Below are 19,098 nucleotides of genomic sequence, written 5' to 3'. Positions count from 1 at the left end.
GATTTCGAGCCACGTTGTGTTATACAGGACCTTTCAATAATCGTGGACACAGTAAAACTAAATAAGAATTACAGAATTCGATTGTGGTATTTGTTTTAAGCATTATTAATCATTCTGGTCCTTTGAAATAATTAAAATGTATTGTATAGGGTGCTTTACGATATTACACAGCAATTACGATACAACGAAGAAGTAATTAAAAGGGACGATATCTTAGCACTTTTCTTTTTGCTCATAGTTTGATCATCTATTTCGGGGATACCCTGTATATGAATATGTATATACATATTTTAGTCGTATTTTTTCCTAGATAATGATCCCGTACAATTTATAGTTTGACCATCTATTTCGGAGACACCCTGTATATGTACATATATATACATATTTTAGTCGTACTTTTTCCTAGACAATGATCCCGTACAATTTATAGTTTGATCATCTATTTCGGCGACACCCTGTATATATACATGTATATACATATTTTAGTCGTATTTTTTCCTAGACAACGATCCCGTACCATTTATACAGCGGACGCCCTCGCCGGCAAGGACTCGTGGAAACGGAAACGTGTCGGCGCTAAGGACGACCTTGCCGCGGAATTGTTAGTCGCTTCACGTGAGTAATAGGAAGCCGTGCGGGCACGATCGGGGCGCATTATTATTGTTCGGCTGCTCACATCATTGTTTCGGGCCGTGATACGAAAGCGGGGGCTGCGTCTGACACGTCCGCTGATATACTACTGACCGACCGGAAAATACCGCACCCACTGCGCTGCATTCCGTTGTTGACGGTCCGGCCAGACGATGGCCACGCATCGATCACGCGCGTGGCCCCTCTTCTTCTCACTCGCTTTTCAATTTCTTCTTACCTCGCGCTCAAATTGCGCACAAAAATGGACAATTTGGGAAAAGGAGACACGATTACTCGAGTCTTGCACCTCGTTTTTAGAATTATTGACAGTCGCGACTATAAAAACGAGCCGCAAGGCTCGAATAATCGTATCTCCTCTTCCCGAATTGTTCATTTTTGTGTGTAAACTGAGTGTCAATTAGGGAGAATTTACTGTGGGAGAAGTTATTGTGAAACTAGAGGCTTCGAGGATTAAAACCAGTCCAGTTTCATCAAAACGATACCAGCGTAACCCTTTGCCGTACAATTTTCTTCTTCAGAGCGTGTAATCTCGGCGCGAATTAGGGAGAAATTGTTGTACCTGCTCGATAATTTCATAACAGTTTTTACTTTTGGGAATTTTACTTTTTTTCTTTCGACAATATCGTGTTTCGATGGTTCTTTCGCGCGACCGGTAGCTGTTTAACCTTTTGCACTCGAGTGCAAAATAGTCGTTCCTATAGTTGTTGATACTCGATAAGCTGAGTTGGGCAGAAAGATTTAATTAACGATTAATCATCGAATTTCTATTTCGATCGTTCGTTGCAATCAACACGAACCGCGCCGTTTATGCTTAATTTTTTACTCAGACCATATGATATTCTCGTCACAGATTGAAATATCGTACGGAATTATCATTAACCCCTTAACTTGTACGCTCGAGTTAATTCGAGCGCGTTAAACAGGCCAAACTGTGCACACTTAAGATAATTCGAGCGGCGTTGTATTTTATGCTGCTATAATTTTTCACACTCGAATATAATCGAGAATTGAAAATAGAAATGTGAAAACAAAGAAAAAAGATCGTTTCATTGATATTTATAATTTACATGGGATTGTAAGCTATAACACTTATTTATTCAAGAATAAAATATAGCCTTTTTTCACGGAACAAAAGCGCAGTATATCAAACTTCTCCACCAAAAGAAAAGTTTCGACGAAAAAATTGATTTTCTTTGGCCGGTTTTCTTCAACAAAACTGTGCGTTAAGGAGTTAATTATTGGACCGCGGATCTTAATGCACGATAAAACTTGCCCGCGTTAAGTGCAATAAATATAAGTTAGACGAAAGCGCCTTTTGTCTTTTAGTAGTTGCAATGAGTTAAAGAAATAACGCAAGAGTCCAGAGAGACTTCGCGCGTCTCATAAAATCCCGGCGAGTATTCGGCATTAAAAACGAAGAGGCACGTCCAGCGATCGTCTAAAGTGTTCGCAATACGTCGCCGTTTCGACGACGGAACCACCTCTCCGCATGGTCATGCGAAGCAGAGCGCCGGTTCAGGCACGAGCATAACGTCGGCTGCATCACGTTCCATTACACGCACGCCGGGAAATACTGGGCCAGCTGCACGCTGCATTCCGAGGCGTACGTGACACTTGTAGTCCGACTCCAACGGCTCGCATAAATCGAATAAATCTCCCGTGTCCCGGCGAACGCGCTTACACCGTTCATTTTTAATGGGCCGTTTGAAATTCTTATTTACCGTGGCCGGCAAACACGCCGGTGTTACGACAGGTTACCGATCCTGGAATCTGCAACTTGTTGTTACACTTTCCGCCGACTTCGCGCTTCGAACAACAAACAGTATCGGAATTTCTATCGCATTTCAATTACGTTGTAACCGAATTACATTGTATATCGATTACGCACGCGATTGAAATAATTATCGAATTAACCGAGAAGTTTGGATTATGTAACCGAATGAAAATGCAGTCGAATGAAAATATAATCGAATCGCTATGCAATGAAATTCAAATGCGATTCAAATAAAATGCGATTCAATCACGCAATCGAATCCCGATGTAATGGAATTAGCGCGACTTCGGAGGAAGTTCGTCGAAGGCAACGGAGATTGTTTCAACGGTTAAAGCCGTGTCTACATTTTCCGGAAGCAAAAGTTGCATTTTAGAACAGAACTGAAACCGATTGATACCGCGGTTAATATTTAATTCTCCGAAAAGTGGAGGAAAGAATCGATGGAGCGAAGTTTAGGGTCGTTTCGGGGCGAACGAAACGAGCGCAGAGGCTCGCGCGAGCTGGCTGGACAGAAACGTTCCCTTTGTCCCGGGGTAAAATCTTCGAGTCTCGACGGCGGCTAGAGCTCGGGAGAGACCGTTTCCACGGATCTTTTGTCGTCGCGAAAGACGCGGCGTCGTTCACGGAGAGATAATAATCGCGGAGTAACTGCAGCGTCGCGACGCGACCCGACGCGGCGCGGTGAAAAAAAATGAAGATGGTCCGCGAGCCAAGAGATTAAGACAGTCGGATAGGGAGTGTGTCACGTGGACGGGTAGATTCGAGAAGCTGTCGAGGGGATCGGGGCGGTCGGAAGACAACTCGGCCATCGTCATTGGGCGAGGTGAACTTCCTCGAGATCAGCTCGGATAAACAGAAGAATCGGAACGGGCCAACCAGTTGTTGGCAATAAAGTGAAAGTGCAATTGCCCGTTCGTCCCGGTATCCGAATATCTAGCTTTTCACTCTACCGCGCCATTCCATCCGCTATCCAGCGGTTTATTTGCAATTCGTTACTCCTGCGGAACCGTAATTAATGGACATGCGCATCCTTATTGGTGCTAGAGTCTGATATATTAATTAATGTATTCCATTTCAGTTCAATTTATTGTATTTTATTCTTTTCTATTTTATTGAATTTTATTTGAGTTTAATTTATTACATTTTATTTTATTCCATTTTATATGCTATTTTCTTTTCTTTTATTTGAGATTAATTTATTATATTTTATTTTGTCCAATTTTATTCTATTTTACTCGATTCCATTTTATCGTATTTTATCCCATTCTATAATATTTCATCGTATTTTATTTGAGTTTAATTCATCGTATTTTATTCCATTCTATTCTATTTTATTTTCTTGTTTTATTTCATCAATTTTATGTTAATATTAAGGAAATGAATAACATCAAAATGTCGTTTAATTTATCAGGAATTATTCGAAATAATGAAGCAAGAACAGTGCTTGTATCTCGTCCGACGATTTCGACAAAATCGTTCCGATTAACATTTCCCGGAGAACGCGAATCGGATTCATCGGCAAATAAACGACTCGTTCCTCCAACGAACAAGATATCATTTTATATAATAATAATATGTTAATAATACAACACTCGTTTTCCAACAGCGTGCAAAATAAATACTACGCGAACAAAATGCTCCCGCAGTTTATGAAATTGATGGAAAGAACCTCGTATACAACGTTCGTTATATTGTCGAAACAAATGAAAGCGCGGATTCGCGCGTTCATTAAAACTGCCGAAAATCGCAATTAATTCGGACGCGCGCCGGCCGAACGTCGCGTTTTCCCGTGGGCCGATTCCGCGAGCTTTAAAATTCATTCGGAAAACAATAAAACGAAAAGAAGCGTTCTCCGGCGGAGCCTTTGTCGCTGGAGTCACAGACAGCGCGTGCAGTCCTCGCCTTCGGATCCCACCCCTGTCAAGCGATCCGCTCGCGCGCCCCGTTCCCCCCGGATCCGTCGGCCGCGTCTGAAAAGTCTTTTATTTCTCCGCAGAACGCGGAATACCGGATTTTCCAGCCATCGCGAAACTGCTCCATTCTCTCCGCGAAAGCATCGCCACCCGCGTCCCTTCCCATCCAGCCCCTCCCTCTCCCTCCGCCGACCCCTTTCTTCTTCATCTCGACGCTTTAACCGGCTTCTTTTCTTCTCTCTCTCTCTCCCACTCTCTCCCTCTCTCTCCCTTTTTCCCACTTTCTATCTCTCTGTCTGGCTTCTTTTCTTTTTATTTCCGCGCGGCCGACGACGAAGCCGTCCTCGAAAATTTGTCCGGCGTAAAATTGGACGTCAAAGTGGCCCCCGGGGTTTCAAACGGACGATACACAACGGTCTCGGGTCTCCATTAGCACTGCGACTGCCACTCTGCCTCAAAAATTCGAGCCGGTCGAAGCGACTCGTCTGGCGAAATCGAAATTGAAACGCCGCGTCGAACAGTGCGGACCACATCGGCAAAATTCAATAGCCCGTGTCCATCGCGGTGCGAGATATGTTTCATTTCGGAAAATCCTTATGGCAACTGTTATGAATAGACTGCGGGTTTAACGCAGTTTTGTGAGAAAAACGAGCGGCAGCAATTTAAAACAATGGGCGAATTGAAATAATTGAACGGTATCGACGCACGGTTTCGAACTCGATAAAATCATTGGAGGAAAAATTCAATGAATATCTGGCACCTGTCTCTTACAATCGGTGCAACTTTTTATCTTGCACAGAGGTCCGCAGTCTGGTTGTGAACAATATCAATACTTCGTGTGCATGTCACAGTTTTATGCAATAATAATGTATCAAACATTTTGATGCGTAATGCAATTATAAAATAATAATGTTACATAATATTGATCGAAATTTTTAATATATTATTTAAAAAGATATTCTTGTGCTACCAGTTTCGCCATTTGAGAAACCATGATACGAATTTTACTGTAACTCCGCCCCCCCCCCCCAGGCTTCTGTAATATTTCAGGCATCTCCGATTCCAACTCCGAGGGCTGTTTTCGCACCTTCGGTCACATTAAATATGCAAACATGTTACATGTGTCAGTCGCATATGTCCCTTGCACTCCGCCGAGGATCCCGCATTTTGCAGAAAAATTGATGCTCGAGGATCTGGACAAGTAACTTCGTCGACCGCGTCTGGGAAGAGAAGCTCTCAGACTGTTACCGGTGTCACAGACACCGCCCGGCAGTTTCCTCGACGTTGCAACGAGCCACGGTGCATCACCGGTCGCTCCGATGCATCATCCGGCCACCGTTTGTTATGCGCACCCGTGTGGCTCGCCTGCAGTTTCGGTAATAGTCTCGGCATAGATTTTATCAGCAAAGTAATTCAACGCGACTCGGGGAACGCCGGAACGTTGTTTCCGTGTCGCGTCGCCTTCGCGAATCACTCGATGAGAAAACTTTCGCGGAAACCATGTCGCGTACGCGTTCCTCCAAGACGGTGCTGTCGCGAAGACACCGCCGGATTTAAATGGATGTGTCAGAGGTATTGCGAACATTCGGGTTTGACGTTTGCCGCGAGCATTCGGATTTGTCGTTCGCAGCGAATCAAATTTGATTCGGGAAATCGTTCCGTTTTATTTGGTACTTTCCACGGAGCCAGGTTGGATTCCATTTTGTAGACGTGTCATTTTTTAGCCTCCACTTTTTGTACGGGTATATTTTATTTTACATTTGACGAGGTATATTTTATAGAGTCTGCTTCGTGGACAAGTTAAATGTTTAAGATTCTACTTTGTGGACAAGTTAAATTTTTAAGCTTCTACTTTGTGGACAAGTTAAATGTTTAAGATTCTACTTTGTAGGCAAGTTAAACTTTTAAGATTCTACTTTGCAGACAAATGAAATTTTTAAGATTCTACTTTGTAGACGGAGCAATTTTGTAGATTCTATTATGCTTTTGTAGACAAGTTAAATTTTTAAGATTCTACTTTGTAGGCAGTTAAATGTTTGAGATTCTCTCTCTCTCTCTCTCTCTCTCTCTCTCTCTACTTTGTAGACAAGTTAAATTTTTAAGATTCTACTTTGCAGAAAATGAAATTTTTAAGATTCTACTTTGTAGACAGAGTAATTTTTTAGATCTACTTTTGTAGACAAATAAAATTTTTAAGATTCTACTTTTGTAGATGAATAAAATTTTTAATATTCTATTTTGTAGACGAATGGAATTTTTAAGATTCTACTTTGTAGACGGAGTAATTTGTTAGATTCTACTTTTGTAGACAAACTGATTTTTTAGATTCTACTTTCTGGACAAAGCCATTTTAGATTCTACTTTTTGGGCAAATCTATGCAACATTCTATTAACTAGATAAATCTATACAACATTCTACTTTTTAGATAAATCGATTCCATATTCTATTAACTAGATAAATCTATACAATGTTCTACTTTTTAGATAAACCGATTCTAGATTCTACTGTTCAGACAAATTGCATTTAACCCTTTGTTTTTGTTTTGATCCCTTTGATCCTTCTTTCCCAATTATTATAATAGTTTTGACATACAGAGACAATACTGGCTCCGAAATTCAACTATCGAAAAGATCCTTATCTCCGCGATAGCAATAAATCAGCTAGTCCGTCTTCCCGAGCAACGCTTAACGACTCGATTAATTACAACTAGATACCGCTTCCCACTAATTTAAATAGATTAACATGTTCCCGACGTAATTGTTTACTGAATCTATGCTATTCTAACAGCTTCAACAGTAAAGTCTTCACGAGTACAAGCAAACATTACTAATAAAAAAGGGGCTACCGAATAATTATATCGAAGTATCGACTCATCAACAAAATCAAAGTTCAAAGTCAATTTTCATTTTATTTAGCTATACCTTTCATGAACGATGAGTGCATTCAATTAAAAATTAATTTATACATTGTAGAATGAATGTCTTTAGTGAATGGTGAATGTGTTGAACGAATAATAAGTACATTCATTAAAGAATGAACATCTTTAATCAACGGTGAATATGTCGAGCGAATAATGAATACCTTCATTGAAGAATGAACATCTTTAGTCAACAGTGAATATGTTGAACGAATAATGAATACCTTAATTGAAGAATGAACATCTTTAATCAACGGTGGATATGTTGAACGAATAATGAATACTTTCATTGAAGAATGAACATCTTTAATCAACAGTGAATATGTTGAACGAATAATGAATACCTTAATTGAAGAATGAACATCTTTAATCAACGGTAAATACGTTGAACGAATAATGAATACCTTCATTGAAGAATGAACATCTTTAATCAACGATGAATGTACTGCACGATTAATGATTATGAATTTACATTGTTCCGTGATTTTAATCGCTTATCTCGTAATTTTCGAGGCGCTCAGTGAACGATCACCGAGAAACACGGTTCCCGCCGAACCAATTTATCAAAACGAAATTTTCTAGGCGGGGAGACGATGTTGTCTCTGGACGCGCCGGTCCTAATTAATTTCCAAAACCGTGGGACAAAGGGGTCCCGTGACGCTTTGTCCTTGTCGCGTTTGCCCTCGATATACGATGAGCGCAGAGAGAAAGCGTGCGAGCGACAGAGAGAGAGAGAGAGAGAGAGAGAGAGAGAGAAAGAGAGAGAGAGAGAGAGAGAGAAAGAGAGAGAGAGAGAGAGAGAGAGAAAGAGAGAGAGAGAGAGAGAGAGAGAGATCCGACAGACACTTGGCGAGATAAAACGCGATTAATTCTCCGCCAATCACTGCTCGCGTTCGTTTTCGGCCCGCGATCATTTCCAGGTTTCTGCTCGAACAGACCCAGCACACACCGTACGGATTCATCGGTAGAACCAGCTTCGGCTGGCCCGGATAGTCCATTTATCTAAGGCACGCCCAAGAGAAAAATTCATCGCGACCGGAAGAGCCGATAAGAGGATCCTTAGATCCACGATTTTACGGGGTGCTGCGTTCCAGCGCTATCCTTGGCGGTGTCTTCAATCGTCCGTGTCGCGTTTAGAACCCCGAGCCGCAGACTTGTGCTTTTTTAAACGGCGAATGCCTTCTGAAAATGCCGAATGTAAATTACCATCGATCGCCAGCGTTAAAAGTTTCATGGTGCCATTTATATTACTCGCGTCCCGCTCTGTTTTCTATTTTCTTTCGATTACTCCGTTTATTCGTTTAAACGGCATACAGTTCATCCATTCTCGACACCGAATCGTACCGACGAATTTTTCCATTCGCTTCACCGTCGACCCGTACGTCCAAGATCTTTCTGTTCCGTCGAAATCGTTCCGCGTCTCGTTTGTTCGTCCAGCGTAACGCGACGACATCGATAATGAATATTAGACCTCGAATTGACGATCGGGACGGCGATGAATATTGCAATTGAAAATGCACGAACCGGTGCACTCCGCGGAAATTTTAATAATCGCGGTGCGCCGAGCGATAAACCGGCAGGAAAATTCGCGGCGTGCCGGATGAAAAATATCGACGGTCGGGCCCGAATGTTATTAACATTGCAGGTGGGTCGGTCGGGGCCGATTAAAAAGTCCATAAACCGCGGCATGATGGACAGTTTCAGGTGATACGGGGCGAATTCTCGCCGATGAAATCGTCGCGCGGCGAAACGGCCCCGCATTTTCAATGCTCATTCGCGCCGGCGTCCGCCGTCCGTAAAATTTTGTTTCGCGACTGGGTCGTCGATCAAAATTAACTGCGCCATTAAGTCGCGAAACGGCGCCCATTACGATCCAGACGAACTGAACGGATTCGAGTGTTAATTGCGGGATCACGCTGCTCCCTGAACGATTCCTCGCCCAATCGGACGTCGCGGTACTGTTATTCGTCGTTGTTCCCGTGCCTCGTCGTTTTGCAGATCGTTAAAGCCACCGTTTGGCTCGGAACACCGTCCCAGAAATGTCCGAACAGATTACATGTATAATAATATCGACGGTATAATAATATTCGGTTTGTTTAACCAAGATAATAGAGCGCACACGTGATCGCGCCGTCTGCGTCAAATTCGTCCTGAATTATACTGCGGATTTTATGGAATTATGGCAAGTGGTAGATTTGTACGAATTGGACGGCTCGGAAGCCAATTAATAGTGTAAGCTCATTTTTCTTTAAAAATGCCTCCACGCAATGCAAACATATTTTTATCGTAGGATCTTTCTGGCGATGAATCGGTTTATATAAATAATAGTCGATTTCTACTTAAATAAACAATAGATAATAGGACTGATATTATTATTATGCACGGAACGACTAAAAAAAAATTAAAGATGTTATAGAAGAGAGTTAAATAAAATAATTTAATATTCGTATTAATTTTATCTCATTTAATTATATACGATACAAATTATGCTTTGCATTGTTGGTGGCATTGTTGTTTTTTGCAGCTAGTTCACAAAATCATTATTTGTCTCAATTTTAACACCAGAACTATACACCAAACCAGTCAAAATAGTTGGTTCTTGATTTTTTCGTTTAAGCTTCCTGATATTTTAAAAATGTTTCTATAATTAAATTGGATAATCTTCTTCATTCATGCATATGTTATAATAGAAATTAAATGCAATGTAAGTAAATCCAATCTTGCCATTACTATAAAACAAAATTCGTTAATCGAGTTTAAGGTTCGGTAGTTCTAGTGTTGATGTTAATGGTATTAAAGCGCTGTTGCGTGAATTTGGACCCATTAAAATGATTAAGAGACGAAATAAATGTCAGGGCTACGCCCGCAGGTGACTTTAATTTCGCATAAAAGTCCGCACAAGAAATACAACGGTTTCCTGAACATGCTCCACCGATTGATTTCGCTCTCGTTGTTTGATTACATCGTATGATCTGTGTCTTTGCATAGCGAGTTTCGAATAACGAGCCAACGATAGACACTGTGATGAGAACACGTAAGTGTTCGATTTCGCGCGACATTGTACGGCCGAAGCTCAAGTCGGACGCAGCTGCGTGGAATATTAATTACGAGCGCCTCGCGCGAATTAACGGGAACAATCGATCAATTTCGACGATCTAATGTCTACGGCATCGTTCAATCCTTCGCGAGCCCTCCCACGCGGCTGTTTATCTATCGATCCGACGACGCGCCACCAGAAAATCCGGGCCGGCTGTGCGCCCGCGGCTCTGATAACAAGGTGTCAGCCTTCGGATTCGCCGGAATCGAGTGGGAAATCCACTCCGGCAACGAAATTCGTTTGCTTCGAAAATTATACACAATAGCGGGCCAATCGAGCACGCGAAAGTCTACCTTGCGATCCCCGGTTTCAAGCGTTTGCATTGCATTCGACGTGTCCCATCGATTTCTCACTTTTCCCACGCTGAGAATATTTTGCTCTCCGAGGATCTCGTATCCGGGTCATTCAAGGATTCATTTACTTCAATTTATCCGGCGTTCGAAGCTTGATCAAACGATTATCGTTCGGTATTTACATCGAAAACAAAGTTTCGCTAACGAAAGCGAACGAGGGACAAGACCGCGGATTTTATAAAACGCGAAGCGAAATACACGGGGCGACAATTAATTTTTAATACTGGATCACGATAGAAAGAAAATACGCAACATCTCGTGCTGTTTTACTCGATATAATTTCCTCTTGATTCAATTCATTCGTTACAGCGACTCAGAAGGAATTCGAATGCACCTGATTTTGTGCTATTGCCTCTAGTTCCCGTGTTGAAGCTGTTTGGATAATCGAAATGTCTTCGGAGAAGCAGTCTTTTAACTTAAATTTCGATTTTGGAAATAAAGAGAAGTCGCACGGTGCCAAATCAAGCGAATGTGGCGGATGATCGAGCACACAGACCTGATTTCTGGCTAAAAATTGACGGACAACGAGTGGCTTCTGAGATGGCGCGTTATCGTGCAACAGTGTCCAACTGTCTCTCCCATACGTTGATCATCTTCTAGCGATTCTTTATCATCCAAAAATCGTTTATGTCGCACGAAAACATTTGATCGACTTAAACAAGCATCTCTATACACTTGCTGCGTCAACCGGAATGTTTTTGATGCAATTTTACTGAGTGTTGCGTTCAATTTAAAAACTGCTCTTTGTTCCATGATAGAATTTCAAAAAGATTTGGTCCGGGAGAATTGTCATAACTTTGTCATTTGTCATACGATAGGCATGAATTTAGGTGCGTTAGACAGGTAAATGATTGACATTTCTAAGGATGCTAACGATCGACGGATCTCGCTTGCTGAGATATGGCGCCAGTTAATTGTTGCGCTGTGTATAATAAATTCTTCCTAATTGATGCTCAGACTGTACATAAAAATGGACAATTTTTTATAGTTACCGATTGTCAACAACTATAAAAACGAGCAACAAGGCGCGAATAATCGCATCTTCTCTTTCCAAAATGTCCATTTTTGTGCACAATCTGAGCGTCAATTGGGAAGAATTTACAATATTAACCACATGCACTCGATTGGTGACTCTGAGGCAGCTACTAAATACTAAACTAAATACTAAAATTGTTATATCACATTCTAAGATTGTTTTTATATTATCAGAGTTTAGATTTAACAAATTGTTAGAATAGTGTAACTGTTGTATAAGTCACGAAGACTAAATTTCATATGCATAAAATGCACCTTGTCATATAAAATGGAAATACTATAAGTCAGAATAGTGATTTTAGATTTACAGTTAAGTTGGCTTCGAGCGCAAAGGGCGAAGTCATCGATTAACAGCACGAAGCCATTTTTATTCCACTCGTAAAGCTCGCGGCCGACGCAGAGAATTCTTATTTTGCGCAGAGATCCACAGCTCGGTGACGGTGATCGAATAACAAAATTTTATAATCCGTTTTCAAAGAACTTCGTTATCCAGCTTCTCCCGATATCCGTCTCGGATCACTTTGAAGCAGGACCGGCGTGTTTATTTCATCAAAAATTGCCGCGTAACCCGAACAAGTTTCTCGGGGAGCAGTTATGTTAAGATTCCGCGAAGTTTGCCGGGGACTTCCGGTTTAGAGGACGCGCCCGACGCGTCTAACGACCCAAGACGCGTTCGAGATTCCATCGGCGTGCCTCTAGACACGGTGCATGTACGAAATTTTCGGAAGATAACTCGCCGGAGAAAAAGTGCAACGAGATCTCGCAGCTGCAAATTCGACTTGCGAAGTCGCGCGAGCACGTTGTATCCGCGAGGATAAATTCCGCGTCGAATCGAGGCCCGTTGGCGCAGTCTTTTGGGATCAATCGGGAAATACGTGGGTAATTCGTCGCATGCGGGCAACTCCGACAGCTTGTTTTCCGAAAACACGCCGCCGGAGTTTGGCTTTTCGTTGTTGCTCCAACGTTGGAATTGGACGCGCGAGCGAGAACAACCGGAACAGCCGTTTCCGGGAGACGAATTTGAAATCTCCGACCAGTGGTCATTTTCATATTGCTTGTCGGAAGACGCGCGAGGGAAATGCTCCGCGAAGCCGGATATTTCCGTTCCCAAATGAATTCGTTTAACTTTGAGGTTTATTTAGGAAATGCTCACTGAGAGATAATACGTTTGGAAATGAGAAATTGTGGACCACGTTCCTCATCTCCGAGTCGTTTGATTCGAAACGAGCGATTTCCGAGCAGATATTTCCGAAAAATTTGCAAGCTGAACGCGACGCGGCTGAATATTCGCCGAGATATATTTCCGCGGGATCACTTTTTCGCAAAGTGATCGAAAAAATTGTTTAATTTTCGGCGATCGCCTTCCTCCGAGGTTTGTCTTTCTAAAATCGCAAAACTTTGAAAATGCTTTCGATTCTGCTTTAGAGGATGCTTCGCCGAAAAATTGATTAATAAATCCATGAATTAACCCATATTTCGACGAGTCTGACACGTGATAGAGCTTTTTAGAAAAAGCCTGTTAAGTATGAACGCTATTCCGTTCTTTATAGTCCGAATAAAACTCTGACTTCTCGTCGTCGGTATTTAAACATTTAAGTAAACGTCGACACGCGACAAACTTAAATTGTTTTCTTTCTTCTTAGAAATAATTACAATCGTGAAACTTCTAATCATTGTAACTATGACGTGAACGATACGGCAGCGGGCCAAGTGTCGCATAAATTCTGTCGCGATAAAATGTTTGCAACACGGTGTAGCGAAATCGGATTCGCGTCAACCGAATCCCACTTGAACAATGTACATTGATGGGAATCTAATAGTTCCGAAGTTGACTAAAAATTTAGTGGCGGCTGCAGGAGAAACTTCCAAGTGAACGTACTACGAACGCGCCTTTATGAGAGAAGTTTTACGACGGTCAATCTATTTAACGGAGAGACAGGTGAAACTGCTATTCTGCAAACAATATCGAACAGTAGCATGAAATATGGAGTAATCGTCGGAATCTAACGATCGCTAAAAAATATTACCTAATAACCCAGATTGCGGATCTTTGTGCAAACGAAAAATTTGCTCGAATTGTGAGAAACAGAAATGAAATAGAAATTCATTTTTCCTTTCAGCAATCTTGGTAAATCAAGAACGGTGCAACAGAATTCTTCGATTCATCCAATGTCTGCACAGATTTTTTATTGTCCCTGGTCACTTTTGCTCATAAATGCGTGCAAATTCGCTAACAACAATGTACAGCGGCCGAATTTACTTTGCGATCGTTTCGCGGCTACTTTTTTTCATTGGAGAATTTTCTTCGCTCGAGCACGGATAAACTCCGATCTTGTCGTTTTTACGGGACGACACCAGTCACTTTAATCGCCACGCAGACTCAGTTTTTAATTACAACGTGTCCACCGTTTAAACCAAGCGACACAATTTTTGCGCATCCCGAGCAATTAACCTCGGAGAATTCATCCACTCTCGGGTGTTCGGTCGAACTATGAGAATCGTCGAATTAAATTACGAATGAAAAATAGCAGGATCTAGGCTATTTTTCTAAATTGGCTTGCATAATTTCAGGAAGCCTTAATGGCCAGATTCAAAGTTAGATTCAGCTCGGAAGTAAGTATTTTCTCGTTGACGTCTTTAACTGAGATAATAATCTGAGCGTCAATTCCGGAGAATGTACTATATTACGAAATTAGAAGCTTCGAGGTTTAAAATCAGTTCAGTTTTGTCAAAACGATATCAATTTAACCCCTTACCGTACCACTTTCTCCACAATTGCAATGATTAGAACGTTTCCGATCGCAATAATTTCTTAAAAGAAAGAGAAATTTAAAAAACTCCAGCTCAAAAACTTCATTTAATCTGTTCGAATCACTGCCTCCCTCCCTCCCTATGGAGCTTTTAAGGGTCGTCATTAGAGGTTTCGTATAAAAATGACCGGGTTTTGTTTCGAGGCGGCAATTCCATTAAGAACTAATTCGCCGAATTCGTATCTGGGTCGCCCTAATTTCGCTTTATCGCCCGGGTAAGCAAGCGGCGTCGTTTACCGTCGCTGAACAATTGCAAAACGGGAATAATAAAAATGGTATTATTCGGCCGGGAAGTTTTACGCGCGCCGGGGTTAATGGGTCCCACTAAATCCTGGCGGACAGGTGAGTTAAGTTAGCGTCAGATTCGTCGAGGCGAGATGGAGACTCTTTCTCTTTCCCTCTCTCTCTCTCCCTTTCTCTCTCTTTCTCTGTCTCCTCTCTCCCACTCTCTCTCTCTCTTTTCCTTTCACTCTCTCTCTACCTTTCTCTCTCTTTCTCTGTCTCCTCTCGCCCACTCTCTCTCTCTTTTCCTTCCTCTCTCTCTCTCTCTACCATTCTCTCTCTTTCTCTGTCTCCTCTCTCCCACTCACTCTCTCTCTCTTTTCCTTTCACTCTCTCTCTCTCTCTCTCTCTCTCTACCTTTCTCTCTCTTTCTCTGTCTCCTCTCTCTCTCTCTTTCTCTCTCTCTACCGTTCTCTCTCTTTCTCTGTCTCCTCTCTCCCACTCTCTCTCTCTTTTCCTTCCTCTCTCTCTCTCTCTACCATTCTCTCTCTTTCTCTGTCTCCTCTCTCCCACTCACTCTCTCTCTCTTTTCCTTTCACTCTCTCTCTCTCTCTCTCTCTCTCTCTCTACCTTTCTCTCTCTTTCTCTGTCTCCTCTCTCTCTCTCTTTCTCTCTCTCTACCGTTCTCTCTCTTTCTCTGTCTCCTCTCTCCCACTCTCTCTCTCTTTTCCTTTCACTCTCTCTCTCTCTCTCTCTCTACCTTTCTCTCTCTTTCTCTGTCTCCTCTCTCTCACTCTCTCTCTCTTTTCCTTTCACTCTCTCTCTCTCTTTCTCTTTCTCTCTCTCTCTCTCTCTCTCTCTCTCTCCGTATGTCCTCGGTCATCGTCGAAACGAGGCGAGAAGACGATGGAAGAAGGCCGGTGCCACCGGAAGACGCGCGCAGAAGGTAATCTCTCGTTATTCCGTGGAACTTTACGATGTCGGTGCGCCGGCTCGCGGAATAAAAATTCCGGCTCGTAAATCCGCGGCACAAAGCGCCCGGAAAAGTGGGAGTAACAAAGGGACCGTGTGCGAGCAAGCGCGACATTAAATCTCGCCGCTCGCGTTCGCTTCCGCGCCGGGAGACACAGACGTGTGCTCCAGCTCTCCGCCGGGAGACCGGGTTCCCGGTGTCGGTGCAACTAATTACGGGCTTTCGGTGATGCTATAGTCGCTATAGTCGCTATAGTCGCTATATTCGCCGGCAAGCTCAAGGTCGCCTCCCGCGCAATCCTCGAGCTGCTACGGGGAACTTGAGCCGGGGCGATTCTCTTTTATTTCCTTTGAAATCAGATCGGACTCTCGGCGCCAGGCTAGGACCGGTTGCGGAATTTTAAAACACCTTCGGGAGGTGTCTAGTTCGCTATACTATTTTCTTAATTGTTCTAGAGACAAATTTCACTCGCGGAATTTCACTCGTTCCACTCGCCGGAGATAATGGTTTTTAAAATGTTTTGCGGCGAATTATTTCGCCCTGAATCTGTCCGGCTAATTTTCGTTGCCGGTGGTTTTCTATTGTTTTAGAGCACGCTAAAAACCGGCACGATTTCATTCACTTTTATTTACTATTTCATTTGCTATTTCATTTGCTCGAAATTGTCTTCAGCATACTCGAAGAAAATAGAAGACCACCGAAAGAAAATTAATTATATAAATCAGGAATAAAATCATTGACTGCACAATATTGAAAAAACATGTTTTATTTTATGTACTGGAAGTACACGCTTTCTTTTCTTTAATTTTCTACAGCCAATTATTTTATTCCTGGTTTATATTGTTAATCTTCTTTCGGTGGTTTTCTATTTTCTTCGAGCATGCTGAAGACAATTTTGCGTGCACGATTTTGTTTACTAATGCTTCTATGTAATATACATGAAATAACAAGCGTTTCTATTACTGCGAATAATGTTAAAGCTCTTTCTGTTAATTAGAATTAATTTCTAATAATTATTATAATCCATTCTGATGTTTATCTCGTAAGATCTGCTGGATGAAATATGTTTAATCAATTCATATCTTCTTTAATTTAATTTTAATATAAATTATAATTATTATTATTAATTTATATAAATTATATAAATTATAAATTTTTTATAAATTATAAATTTTAATTATAATATTTAATTTTAATTATAATATTTAATTTTATATTTTCAATTAAATTGCAGACAATTTCGAGAGCAGAACTTTTGCGAATTCTTGATTCAAATCATTTTGTGCAATGTATTATGCAATGTATTATGCAATGAATTATACAATTAATTATATTATTATTTAAATCCACCGTTTATTTTTGGTAGATTCGAAGATCGTGCGCTAGCAATAGATATATCGTAATTTCACGAGTTCGAACACGCTGGAATTATATAAAATTCTTCCTAAATCCATACCGAGCTCCAAACGTATTATACAAACGGCGGAGTGTCTGCACGGCGCGAGAGGATGAACTATAAGATAGTGGAAACAGATGGCCTGAAGCTGCCAATCCCGCTGTATCGGTTGCGGCACACGTTCGGCAATATTTTTCATGGAGGATAGACGAAAAATACGAGGATTTTGATGTCGCGCTACTAAACTTTGGCCCGAGGTCTCCGAGCTCTATATTCCGTTCGCCTAATGGAATCTCTCTGATCGGACCGATAGCGGGCTGAAATTTAGTCAGAAGCGCACTGTCTCGCGAGATCGTTTCGAGAAACGCCTGCAAAATCTACGACTCGTTCGGGTAATGGAATTCTTGGCACGTGTACCTGAAATATTTGCAAGATTAATAAAAAAAAAAAGAAAAGAACACGTGCATGTTTTTGGACGAAACGTGCATGGCGATGTCTGTATATCGTTGTTGTTGCATGTCGCGACACCTCGGTCGGTGTTATTCTCGACAGTACTTTCTACTCGTTCGGCAAAATAAAATGGCAAAAAATATGTCAGCAGAATCGGTCGATGAGCAGAAACGCTTGCGGACGAATCGTCTTTTGATTCGCAGGGCAATCGACGGCGTCGGCCGTTGAATCGACGGGAACACCGATCGCGAGGCAGCCGAACAACAACCGTTTCCGGATGAGAAGCTTCGGGGATCGTATTCGGGATCAATCGGCCGGAAAAAAAGACCAGTTTGCAAAATTGTCTTACCTTTGGGCGTCGGGCTGTCTCGTTCCCACGGAACTTTAATAAAGAAAGTGGACGCGAAATTTTCTCGGCGCGCTCCTTTCGATATATCGGTCGTTCGAGAATGCGGGTCATGGTTGGCGAGAGAGGTAAGTTGCTGGATTGGCGGCAATACTTCATAGCGTGGTTGGTGAACAGTGGTGAGAGGCATACTCTATAGGTCAGTGACGCTAACTACGTGGCCGGGGGGCATAAGCGCACGTACGCACGATAAAATGCATGCTGCATTAATATTGCACGTACGGGTGCCGAGGGTAAGGTCGAAACCGCGATACCATCTCGCAAACGGTCTTCCTCCGCGAAGAACTTCAAAAGTAGATCGATGTCTGCCTATTAGTCTCCTCGAGCCTTCTCATTAGCCTACGCCCACGTCCCTTTTCCACGCCTCGAAAACTTCTCCGACGAACCTTCGGAGCTTTCGCCCAAGAAAAATCTTCTTTTCTCTTGGCTAACTGAAATTTTATTATTGAACGCTGCTTCTCGGTTCCAGTGATGCTTCGCCTCTCGAAAGCAGAGCCGCGTGTAATTTTATTCGAAACACGGAGAAGAATCAAATTTTAATAGTGAATTGAAGAAATATTTATTTTTAAATAAAAAGGCCGAATACGATTTTATTCGAATACGAATTCGTTCGAAGAAAAGTTCAATCGAGTGTAATTTCTGACGAAAAAAGGTACAAAAAAAACAGTCGCTATTCGAATAAAATATTCGTATAATTATCTGAGATAAATATATATTTGAATAAATAAATTAATTTATGATGAATAATCGTTGTTCGAACAAAACATTCGACTAAAAAAAATTCTGTTTGCGAACGTTTGTTGGACCGATAGGTAGACATCGTTCCACCATCGAATTTGTTTAAATTTTCATGAAAGATTCACTGGAGATCGGTTTTTGAACGTTCTTCGGAGGGGAAAAAACGAGTAAGTGTACCATAGATTCCGACTTACCACAAAGATTCTCTTTTGGAACTTTTCGGCACTTTTGAATTCCACGAATGAATTGTGCAAAATTACATAAATTAACGGATAAATTATTCATCTAAATTTCTGTCGATCGTCGTTCACAGGATTTCTGTACTTTCACTGTGCTAGTTAATTATTTTCCGAATCTATTCC

The 19,098-nt window shown here is 41.8% G+C and overlaps 1 protein-coding gene across 6 annotated transcripts in view; it reads right to left on the bottom strand.

The window, feature by feature from the left end:
- Positions 1-19,098, bottom strand: part of SK (small conductance calcium-activated potassium channel) — a 391,518-nt gene that overhangs the window by 209,686 nt on the left and 162,734 nt on the right. For 3 of the 6 annotated variants that reach the window (XM_076519251.1, XM_076519250.1, XM_076519252.1), the window contains one exon: positions 17,942-17,974. The exons of the other annotated variants lie outside the window; for them this stretch is intronic. In XM_076519251.1, the coding sequence (XP_076375366.1) occupies positions 17,942-17,974 (33 nt within the window). The remainder of the gene's footprint in view (positions 1-17,941; positions 17,975-19,098) is intronic. 6 annotated transcript variants of the gene reach the window in all.

The sequence above is a fragment of the Megalopta genalis genome, chromosome 2 (assembly GCF_051020955.1).
Source record: "Megalopta genalis isolate 19385.01 chromosome 2, iyMegGena1_principal, whole genome shotgun sequence".
In the NCBI taxonomy this organism is placed as follows: domain Eukaryota; kingdom Metazoa; phylum Arthropoda; class Insecta; order Hymenoptera; family Halictidae; genus Megalopta; species Megalopta genalis.
The sequence above is the reverse complement of the archived record's forward strand: the minus strand, read 5'-3'. Positions and strand labels throughout refer to the sequence as shown.